We start from the raw sequence: 11506 nt of genomic DNA, 5'->3' as shown, positions 1-11506 counted from the left end.
AACATCTCTGACTTATTTTGTAGGCTTCATAAAATAGATTCCTGTATTTATTAAAATGTTTTTAAGTTTCTAATCATATAGGAATACATCTAAATTGTGTTGAAGTAAATTTGCAAAACTGGTTAAAATCCTATAGAGGAAGAGGTGACAAGGAAGCTGAAACTATTTTTATTTCCCGCTTCAGTTCATCGTAATTGGATCAGCATTCAAGAAATGGAAAAAGGATTAGATTAGAAAAGAATGATACAAATAGCTAGAACTTAGAACTCATATCAAGGAAACAAAAGCTCAATCTAAGCTTAATATTAGTAAGCTATCCGAATAACAAAAGGTCTGCTTTAACACTACCGAAAAAATAATTAGAAAGGTGGAACTGCTCAACTCATCTTCTCAAAAACAAATCCTGTTCCTCAAAAAAAGCAAGCAGCATAACAAAAGGGCAGGACTGAACTTGAAAGTGATAAAAACATGTCCAGGAAACACTTTCCTTTTTTTTTTTTTTTTTTTTACTTCGAGTTTAAGTTACCAAGACCTGATGAATTGCGCCCTAAGGTACTGAAAGATTATCTTCCGACAGGACCACCATAATCCTGCAGAGATGGGAAGTGTTTGAAAAGAGGGAAAAAGAAAATCTAGCATTCAACATTCAGGCAAGCATTCCAGCGCAGATCCTTAAAAAGTAGTATATGCCTTGAAAACAGTGTAATTTTCAGAAATCCAACATTTCATTTTCTCGTCTCTTTATTTCAATTAAGGATCATTTGACAAAGCACCCCGTGCTTTTTTGCTTCGAAAGCAGTCAAGCATGGCAAAATCGCATGAACCTCACTGATTCACAAATCGTAGTGAAAAAGTGGTCACCTCGCTGGAGAGAGGTATTCACAAGTCCTAGATTCATTTTTTCCAAGGCTGTTTGTCAGGACAAGTTCGTTTCCTCCTGACCTCCCATTCAGAGGTTCTTGGCCGAAAAATTAGGTTTCATCCCTTTCGATTAAAATTCTCCACCACCTGCGCCCCGTCGCGCCCCGTCCCCGCGCCCAAATAAGAAAAATAAGAATCCGCTCCACTCTTGAGCTGCTGGCCGTTGTGATGTCACAACGGATCGAAGAGTTTGAAGACTCCACCTCCTCCTAGCGATCGCCTTGCTTACCAGTTCTTCGCCTTCTCCTCTTCCTTTTATTCCCTCCTTGTGCACTTATCCCCGCCCCTTTCCCACCCACCCCGCCCCTCCCCGGCGCGAGAAAGCACGCACGCGACAGCTGTGACGGTGTTCACCAGGCCCTCGAAAACTGACTCTCTTAACCCCCCTCCAACTCCTCTTCGGGAACCCCAGTTGTTGTTGTTTTTTCCCCGCGCGCCACGCACCGTCTCTCTCCCTTCCTCCCCGCCGTAGGGCGGTGGCGGTTGAACCACCCCTTGAGGTGTATGAACAACGCCGCCGCCGGAGGCCGCTGTTCGGGCGGGGGGGCGCTTCCCCTCCAGCCTCAGCCCCCGTGGGGCGGCCCAGGCTTGCAGCACGGAGCTGCTTCTCTCAGTTTCGCTCCGATTTTTCGACGCCCCGCTTCTCTCCCTACTGCTGCCCAGCAGGGAACGGAGGGAGAGGCGTGTGCCGGGCGTTGCGGCGGCGGCTCCTTCTCGGCATGTCAGCGGCTGTCCCGCCGCCACCATCTCGGGGTGAGGAGAAGAGGAACGGTGGTGGGGCCTGGTTCCTGGAAGAGAACCATCGGGAACCGTTCCTGCTTCCTTCCGGCCAAGTAACTGAAGCTTCCCGGGAAAGTGGCTCCGCCGAGGGTTTGCAGTTGCAACGACAGCAAGAGGACGACGAGGACAACGACAAGTGGCCACGGGGGAGGCCGCAGCAGTGTCAGGTGGTCGAGGCACCGCCGCCTAAAGAGAATCCTTGGACGCGTTGGAAGCCTCCCCCCAACTGCGGTAGTAGTTTATCTCCTTCCAACGCTTCTTCGGGCGGCGAGTTCACTTCGCAGGATCCGGGTGAGAAAGGCCGCTGTGCAGGTGGAGGGGGTGGGGTGACGTTAGGTGGGAGAAGTTGTCAAATTGAGTAACAGCGCTACTTTTTTTTTTTTTTGGCTTGGGGTACGTGTGGGAATCACGGCGTTTCGCGCTCGGGTTTCTTTAAAGCCCTTCCTTCTTTCGTATTGACCCCAAGTAACACGAGCTATGGAGAAAAGGCGTGGGGTATTTGCCAAGCCGACCTTAAGAAATGTTCGAAGCCGTTCGAAGTTTAGGCACGCGGTTAGATTAGGAAAGTTGAGCGTGACGGGATGTGGCGGGTTTTGGGAGTTAGGCAAGACCGAAGAAGATATGAAGGTCTAACTCGAAGATCTCCAAACTAAGCCACTTTAAGACTTATGGACTTCAACTCCCAGAATTCCCCAGCCAGTCATGCTGCCTGGGGAATTCTGGGAGTTGAAGTTCACATGTCTTAAAGTGGCCAGGTTTAAAGACCCCTGGTCTAACTGGAAACAAAACCGCTAGAATTTATAGTTGACATTTGGAGGTCTTTGGAGAGAAATCATGGAGATGGGAGTGAAGTAGTTGTCTGGTTTGATTGTTTTTTGAACCAAATGCCACATACTTTTAATGTGGAAAAACCTGTGATTTTTTATTTTATTTTATTTTATTAGTTACACTAATTCCATCCCATGACTAGTTGGTGGTGTAGTCATGGGCGGAAAGGGAATGCTTTCCATTGAGAATTTGAACTTTGATTCAAACTTTAATCATATTTACTGAAATAGTCATAGCAACACAGTGATTCAGCTTGCCAAACATTTTTTAGAAGAATATTGATGTTCTGCTGAATGAAGATTAAAAATATTTTAAACTACAAATAACTAGATTTTAGATGATGGCGGAATCCAGTAGTTATAATAAAGTATGCTTAAGGTTTTGGAGTAATAGGGAAGTCTAGGGTCTGGTCACCCTGAGTCATGGAAACTTGCTGAGTGATTTTGAAGTAGCCATTGCCTCAGCCCAATAGGTACTAATACAGGTAGTCCTCAACTTACAGTAGTGCACTTAGTGACTGTTCAAAGTTACAACAGCACTGACTTAGGACAATTTTTTACACTTACGAACTTTGTAGCATCCCCATGATTATGTGATCAAAATTCAGATGCTTGGCAACTGGTTCTTATTTATGACTGTTGCTGTGTTCCAAGGTCATGTGATTTCCTTTTGCAACCTTCTGACAAGCAAAGTAAATGGATTCATTTAATAACCAGGTTACTAACTTACCAATTGCAGTGATTTGCTTAACAACTGAGGCAAGAAATGTTGTAAAATGGGGCAAAACTCATTGAACAAATGTCTCACTTAACAACAGACATTTTAGGCTCAATTGTAGTATAAGTCATGGACTTATCTGTATTTCATTTTGGACTGATATATGTTTCTTGATTTATTTGATATTACAGTAGGATGTTTCTAATTTCTGCTTGTATTATGAAGCTACATATTTTTATGAAAACCTAGAATTCTGAAAGGTTTAAATAAAATCTAAATAGCTTCAGTTTATATAAAGTATGGCTATGTAAAGCAGCTTCTGATCATTTTCCCTATGGCACCCTTTTATGTCCCTTACTGCTGACATATTTTCCTTTGGTTTTTCCTTTATATTGAATATCCCAACTTCCTTTTGTCTCCCCATAGAGCATATTCTCAAATCTGTACATCATCTTCATCACCTTCTTCTTGAGCCTATTCTGACCTGACGATATCATTCTGGAAATGAGATACTCAGTACCCCAAATGTGGTCTTGCTGATGCAGAGTAAAGGGAAATAAGATTTCATATGTCTTTGATACAATATTATTGCAGTCAAAATTGCATTAGACTTCCAAGTATTTGTTTTGCCATACTAGTTCATGCTCATCTTCCTGTTAATGACTGCACCCAATTTTTTTTGTGATATGGTCCTTTACTTCCAAGCCATGAATCCTTTATTTTTGGGTATTCTATGTTTTCTCTCCCCAACATTTTTCCCCATTGAAAAACATTGTATTCTTCTCAACCTAGTCTTCCAATCTGTCAAGATTAAATTATAATCTCATTCTATCATCCTGGTATTGGCCAAATGTCTCAATGTAATATTATCCACAAATTTGATGAACAGCTCACCAATCCCATTATCCAGGTCATTAATAAAATAAGATTAAGAATCTAATAAGAACTCATGTGGGATCCCACTGGTGACTACTGTCCAAGTTAATGCTGACTTTATGTGCAATTAGTCAGCCAGTTGCGAATCTATCTTTCTGAAGTGTTGCTCAAATTACTTAATAGGTTAGGTGACAAGGTCATATCCTTGTCCAAAACTTCATGAAATCAAGGTAATGTATATCCATAGAATTCTTCTTATTCATGGACCACAGCCTGTCATAAGAGTTTTGTCCCACATTATTTTTGACAGTGCCATGTTTTTGGTAGCAATATTGTCTTGGAGATGCTTATAAGTGGCTTGCTCTATTACCTGTTCTGACATATTTCCAGGAATTGATGTTAGGCTTGTTATAATTATTGGGATCCTCCTTTTTCCCCTTTCTCTTTCAGAGGTGGACTATATTTATCATTCTTCAGTTTTCTAGTATTTTTCTACTTTTCTAGGAATCCTCAGAGAAAATCATCAAAGATCCTAACAAGTCTTCAACCACCTCTTCTTTTAGTGTGCCCTCATGTATTTAATGTGACCTATGCCTTGAAGGCATTCAAATTAGTATAAAATATTTTACTACATCCTTACAGGTCTGCATCTTCCCCTGTTGTGTTTGTTATGTCTGGTGCTACTCAAATGATCATTTGCTTTGGATAGAGCAGATTGCTTCGTTCCCAAGTGCCCCATAAAAGACATATGTGATCCACTATTTTGTTACCTTCATTGTCATTTCTAAGACTTGCTTATGCCTGATATCATTACTATGGTTGTCTTTATATTTTATTTTAGCCGCTTTTTTCACTGTGTTATTTGTCTTTTATTACTTAGAGCTTGCATATCTTTTGCATTTTCAGCTGTCAGAGTAGTTTCATCAGCATAATTCATGTCACTAAAGTTTCTTTCTTCAATTTTAAAATCACACTTCTTCCAATCCAGCTTCCCTTAATAGCATTGGGTACATAGCTTGAATAAATAAACGGAGTATACAGCCTTGTTGCACTCCTTCGACAACGTAGAGCCCCTCTGTTTCATCATCTTCTGTCCATGTTCCCTTCTGCAATAATGTCTTATGTTCTGCCTTTTCTAAAGTTTGAACATTTGGTATCTTTTTTCCATGCAGGTCTCTAATCAGCGTTGGATGATCCTTAACATTACTTGCTACCAGTATTTACTAGCATATAGTGTTAAGGATATGGTAAGTTAGTTTGCACACTTTATTAAGTTTCCTTTTATTGGTGTGGGGGGGATTGGAATGTTGATTGATAACTTCCAATCTATTGACCACTTCGTCATTCTACAGATTTGCTGATATTGTATAGCTTATTTAGAACTTTAATAATTCTTCTTTTATTGTTTGCCATAATTCATTGGATATTCTGTCAGTTCCTGTAGCTTCCTGTTTGGTAATGACCGGAACGCTGATCTAACTTTATCTTCTAGTATTAGAGGTTCTTGTAATTAAGGAACATCTTTTAAGGTTTCTGAATGTTGGCATCCTTACTATGCATTATTTCAGCATGTACTTTCCAATTTTGTTAGATCTCCTTTGAATTATTTACTAACTGTCAATCAGTGTCCGATTGAAAGTTGGAATGTCTCTTCTAACAGCTTTCTCAAACTCTTTGTAAAGGTTCTTTTTGAGGTTTTTATCTTTACTGGTTTGGTTTCTTTTCTCACCATTAACTTACTCAGGATAATTTAGTGAAAGTAATTTAGATAGGAAAACTTTTATTTTGCTTCATAAAATTTTTAATCAATAACAAAAACAATTGTGAATGTTTCCTAATTACTATCATTTGGGGAAAAAACATAACTATGCTTGCAATTGTATTTTCAATATTTATTAACATATGAAACAGAGATTTTAAGAAAAAATAAAAATGAGAGTTGTTTTTTATTTTCTCACTCTCTTTTCTTTCAAATGCTTCCAAGACATCTGAAACTGTTTGTGAGAGCCCTGATACTGGGAGTTGTAGTGGCATTGAATGGCAGTGGGAGCAACAAGCTCTTCTATGGGTTTTTAGCCCCCCCCCTCCCCAATTTCTTTATATCACAACACACAGAAACTTTCATCTTTAGAACACAGCTTTAAGGAACACTCCTTATTTAGCAACTACCTCAGTTAATGACCATTTACAAATATGTCAGTACAAAGACACTCTCTCTCCCCCCCTTCTCTTTTGAATGAAATGTGATTGCTATAAACAATAAATGAGACAAAGAAACAAATGATAATTACATTCTAACTATGCATTTCTCTGGAGATTATCCATTATTTTTATCTATTGTTCCCAATAGCTTTATTTTAGTGCTTTTATTAATTAAGATTGCTGGATAGCTGTACTTTGTGATATACTGTATTTGTTTGTTCCCTTTTGAAATACTTTCATAATTCAATGCCATAAAGACTGTGAGATGATAATTACTTTTTTGCAATGCAGACCAAATCTTGGTTGTGCATGTATTTTTAAAACTATTGTTAAGTACGTATAAATACTGTATTTCATATTTTCTAAGAAACATTAATCTTGAAATACATTGGTAAACTATTTCAGAAATAAATTATGTACAGCTAAGTTGATGCTATACATACTTGCTAAATATATAGTACTATTCAACTGAATCAGTTTAAATCAAACTTCATTGATTTAACTACTTTTCCTTTATTTTAGAACTGCAGTGTTCTACTAAAGTCATAAAAGCAGGAAAGTTGAAGATAAAGAAACCCAGTAAGGTATGTATCGATACAATTTAAATTCAATATTCTGTTATTAAAAATTCAGTTATTGTGTTTATATTTATATTTTAGCTTTGATTATAAAATGTATATAACTATCCTAAACACTTTGTCCATTGTTTTTAATTACAAAATAATGTAAAAAGGCTTAAGTGTATAACACAAGATTTATGCTTAGGAAAAAGGCTATTATTAGTGAGTATTTTTATCATATAGCTAAGCATTAGAATTGTTTTAATCATTTATTGATTGGTATATTTAGAAAAGTATTAAATCCAGGAGTTAGTTTGATTAGAAGTGTGCTTAAAATAGAGACTTATTGGAATGATCTTTGCGTAGTTAGGTATATTCAGAAAATATAATACAGGCTGTTATATTGAAGTCATTTATTACATTAAGTGCTTCTTTAAAAGTTTTAGAATGCTTTTCATATTTTCTTTTTTAAAAAAAAAACAAGTTTTATTTTCAAGACAAACAATACATAGATACACATAAAACAAAACATAAAAGCATAAAAATCTCTTATCTGAAAGTTGATTAGTCCCGGGTTAAAACTCTTGGTACAGACACAAATTCAAATTCATATTCATTTTACATACCATTTCATATCTTATTAACATTTTCAGTTTTCTATATGTCTTCTCCTCTCCTTTAAATTTTCTCAATTTTATTTTATTTTATTTATCTCCTCTCAATTCATATCATAATATTTATTATTCTTTGTCTGTTCTATTCCAGCCAGCCCTTTATTTTCCTTTTTTTAAAAAAAGAAAAAAACTTCTCCTGCACACTATATGGAGTATGATGCCTTTATCTCTTTCCCGTACATTTATAATACTTAATATAAAACACATAACATATATTGGGATTCTGTCTGGTACATTCTAAAATTATACTATATTATCAAAATAATACCAAATCTATTCATTAGTATTAATATTCGAGAGGTGGTTCATATCTTAAACATTTAAATCATTACTTTTCAATTCACGAAATCACAACTTTTATGGGAGGCACCTATTTTCCATAGTTATATGTTATATCCCTCATCATATATTATAACTCGCCCATTATTTCATTAAAAGTACCCCTGCCTTCTTCTACTTCAATTCTCATTTCACAAAAAAATTTCGCCTAGTATACTATATTCTAATCATTAATATTAACAATCAATTTATATCTTAAACATTTTATCCATTTCAATTAAATATCATGCCTTTAGGGACACTTATGCTTTCAAGCCGCAGATCCGCCTGGGCAGACAGGAATCACAATCTTGAATTATGTTTCGGCCCTGGAGGTACTCCTGTCAGCCTCGGCTAAGAAAAAATTTCAGCCTAATGAGCATGTTAAATATTTTATCATTTAGAGTTACATATTGTTTCTAATTTTCTAGTTTACTTCTAAGGAGGCGGCACGAAAGTATAAAAAATGCAGTCTTATGTACCTTTGAAGCTAGAATCCCTTTAACCATAAAGCTTATTCATTATCTCTAAAAAAATTGCTTCTTAACATCTTGCTCCCACCATTTAGGACTTCTCATCCCTTCCTGTCTTTCTTGTTCCTTCTTCAGAACCTTATCCTGCTTTAACCGGCTTGCTCTCTCGCACCTCCCTTTTAGGATGCTTTCGCCCTTTCTAAAATAATTACTTACCATGAAAAAGGCGGCCCAGGAGCGCCTGAATGTCTTCTGGCTCGTTTGGGAGCCCTATTTTTCCAGATCTAAAAGGCCTGTTTTCAGTAAGGGAGAGGACTTAAGTGGCGGGGTCTCCTACTCGTTGTCCTCCCATCCGAGGATCAAGGGGGAATTTGTTCACCCGAAAAGACGGCCTAGCCGGTTCTTCGTGGTCCCCAAAACTAAGGCCTGCCTTATGAGAACACGTAAAGGCTCTATATTGAAGCCATTTATTCATCCAAATCTTTAAAAGTTTTAGAATGCTTTTCATATTTTCTTGAAATTGGCTCAAACTACATTTGTGTAATTGTTGCCTTAGTAGTGACTCTTCCTCCTACCCTTTAAGAAAATTCTCTGTGCTTCTATAGTCTCTCTTTTGCACTTGTGAGGTACATGAGCATTAGTAGAGTACAAGCATACAACAAATCTCAATAAATCTGCCTAACGAAATTTATACTTTGATTTTTCAGTGAACTTTAAAGATTCTGCAGAACATGATAGGCTTTGTATTTATAATCTCAGCAATTTTAGAAATATTTTTTGCAGCAAACAGTATGCACACACATAGCATTTTTGACTTTATCTGCTTTTTAATGAAGGTATGGCTCTCCATCTCAACATTCATATTTAGGATATTCTTGTGAACCAAATGCAGTTGATTTAAAGACATGAATTCTGATTTGAATTTCAAAATGTTCTCATTTTTTTAAATTTCCTAAAAGATATGCTTTCTTTCCACATTCCATGTCAATTCCTTGTGACAAAGTATTCTTTATAACTGCACTTTCCTGATGACAGTAAATTTGGTGCTGTTAAAGGGTTTGACCTTTTCTGACTGAAGGCTTCCAGAGTTCTGTACCTATTAGTTGCTGTACCATTGCTGAAAGAGGAGGACATCCTAATAATTCCTTAAAGCTCTTTCCTCTCTGCTTTGAGAATTGTACTCATAATTTCTTTTATTTACTACTTTGAAATGTAATAATAACTTTCCTTTTTATTACTATGATTCAGTCAATTACATCTGTCCAAGACATATATATATATAAATCACTTCTGGGCTATTTTAAATAAGAAAGAAAAGAATTGTTCTTATTCCTGATGGTTTACTTCAGGTGAACTACCTTCACTCGAAGCTGTGTGTATTCAACACTTTAATCTCTAAAAAAAGAGATTTAACTCATCTTTGTAGCAACAAATGAAAAACAAGAATAAACTCAGTAGTGTTTTAGGCAGACTAGCAGGTGATAGTTTTTTCTTCTCTGGGGTGCTTAAATGCTGTTCAGTCACAATGCTTCATTATCATTTAATTCCTTCCAGTCTAAATTAATAACAAGGGTGTGTCTGGCCACTAATGCTGTAGTATTTAATATAGAAATATAGATTTTTTGGGGAAAAGACAACCAGATAAAGTAGAAAACAAATGCCTCATCCGCTATATTCAGAACAATCAGAAAACTCAAAATGACACCATTCAGAAATGCTACACTTGGTTTCAGTGTATTTGATTCTGATCTAATAGGTTTTTTTTCTTCTCTTGTCTAGAAAAAAGAATGCTGTAATTACTTAATATAATTTTTTTATTACTCACAACTGCATATGTTTTTAAGGGATTTGACTGCCACATCTACCATGGCATTGTTTTCCAAATTACTATGGCAGTACTGATAAATTCAGAAAAATTAATTCAATCCTGCCTACCCCCAAAATCTATGTAGAAAGTATGTGGATTCATGCCTTTTTCAAAAACTGTTTTAGGTTTTAGTATTGCTTCAGTTCTGTTCTTAAATTCCATATTATCTCTTTTCCTTCTTAGATATACGTGTTTGTAAAGATATTTAACCTTACCAGTAAGGCTACATTATGATATTGCAGCATTTCTGTAGTCACATTGTCAAAATCAGGAGGCAGGGGGCTTAGCAACCAGTGGGTGTTTATGACTATTACAGAGCCTTGCAGTCTTGTGATTTCGTTTGCATGTTTCACAGATGGCTCCCATGAAGTAAGGTCAATGAGAAATCAACATAAAACCCCAAATTTTGGTCATGTGATGTTTCAGTTAAGGACCATGGGTGATTTGCTTAACCATTGAAGCAGAACATCATGGACCATAATGCCTCATTTAGCGACTCACCATTTAGCGATGGAGTTGCCAGTCACAATTTAAGTGAGGAGTACCTCTATTTGCTCTGTGCATCTTGTCATCCTGCTGTAATAGTGAACAGTTATTAATAATCTTATCTATAATCTAGTTGCTATAGTATGATTTCATTGACGATTATGAATACTTTCCTGCTTGCTTTTGAATAAATATTGTATGAACATTAAGTTGTTGTTTTTTAATTGCTGCAGGCAGATTATTTCAATGATGCAACAAACTGGCCAACACCAAGTGAAATTGCAAGTTCTGAGGTAAGTTCATGGGGGGGGAATGCACCACAGGTTTAGTTTTCTATGTCATTATAGAAGGAATTGTTTGTCTACACTTCTAGAAGAGAGTACAAATATACACTTTTTGCTACTCTTAGCATTCTACTGGTGGTCCTTCCTATCTAGAATATTCATAGTTTTATTTCTTTAGTTAATCACAGAACCTTTTTAGTTCTTCCACTCTGTGGAAAACTATACTATTTATTTTTTAAAATCTTAGATGTAACAGTAATACTTCCACATTGGTGGCTTTTCTTTTTTTCTGTACTGTTGTCATTAGCCATATGATGTATTTATTTTGAAAGCATATTTTAAGTAAAAAGTCATATTTATTTATTTTTGATTGGGAGCTCCTCAGAGGTGGTTATAAGATGGGAAGCTATATAATTTTTTAAAATAAATGAATAAAAATAAAAGAACTGGTATGCTTGAAGATAGCTGAAGACACTTTAACCATGCTTAACAAGGACAATTAGAAATTACAGAAAATTAA

At 36.4% G+C, this 11506-nt stretch overlaps 1 protein-coding gene across 2 annotated transcripts in view; it reads left to right on the top strand.

Moving 5' to 3' along the window:
* Positions 1-1221: 1221 nt before the first annotated feature.
* Positions 1222-11506, top strand: part of LARP1B (La ribonucleoprotein 1B) — a 28054-nt gene continuing 17769 nt past the window's right edge. For both annotated transcript variants that reach the window (XM_087963147.1, XM_026667010.2), the window contains exons 1-3: positions 1222-1992; positions 6847-6908; positions 10936-10995. In XM_087963147.1, coding sequence (XP_087819273.1) covers positions 1641-1992; positions 6847-6908; positions 10936-10995 — 474 coding nt within the window. In that variant the 5' untranslated portion in view covers positions 1222-1640. The remainder of the gene's footprint in view (positions 1993-6846; positions 6909-10935; positions 10996-11506) is intronic.

This window comes from Notechis scutatus, chromosome 4, assembly GCF_049901735.1.
Source record: "Notechis scutatus isolate UNSWTSFEM ecotype Mainland chromosome 4, rNotScu1.2, whole genome shotgun sequence".
In the NCBI taxonomy this organism is placed as follows: Eukaryota; Metazoa; Chordata; class Lepidosauria; order Squamata; family Elapidae; genus Notechis; species Notechis scutatus.
Note: the sequence above shows the minus strand (reverse complement) of the source record. Positions and strands in the feature narration are given on the sequence as shown.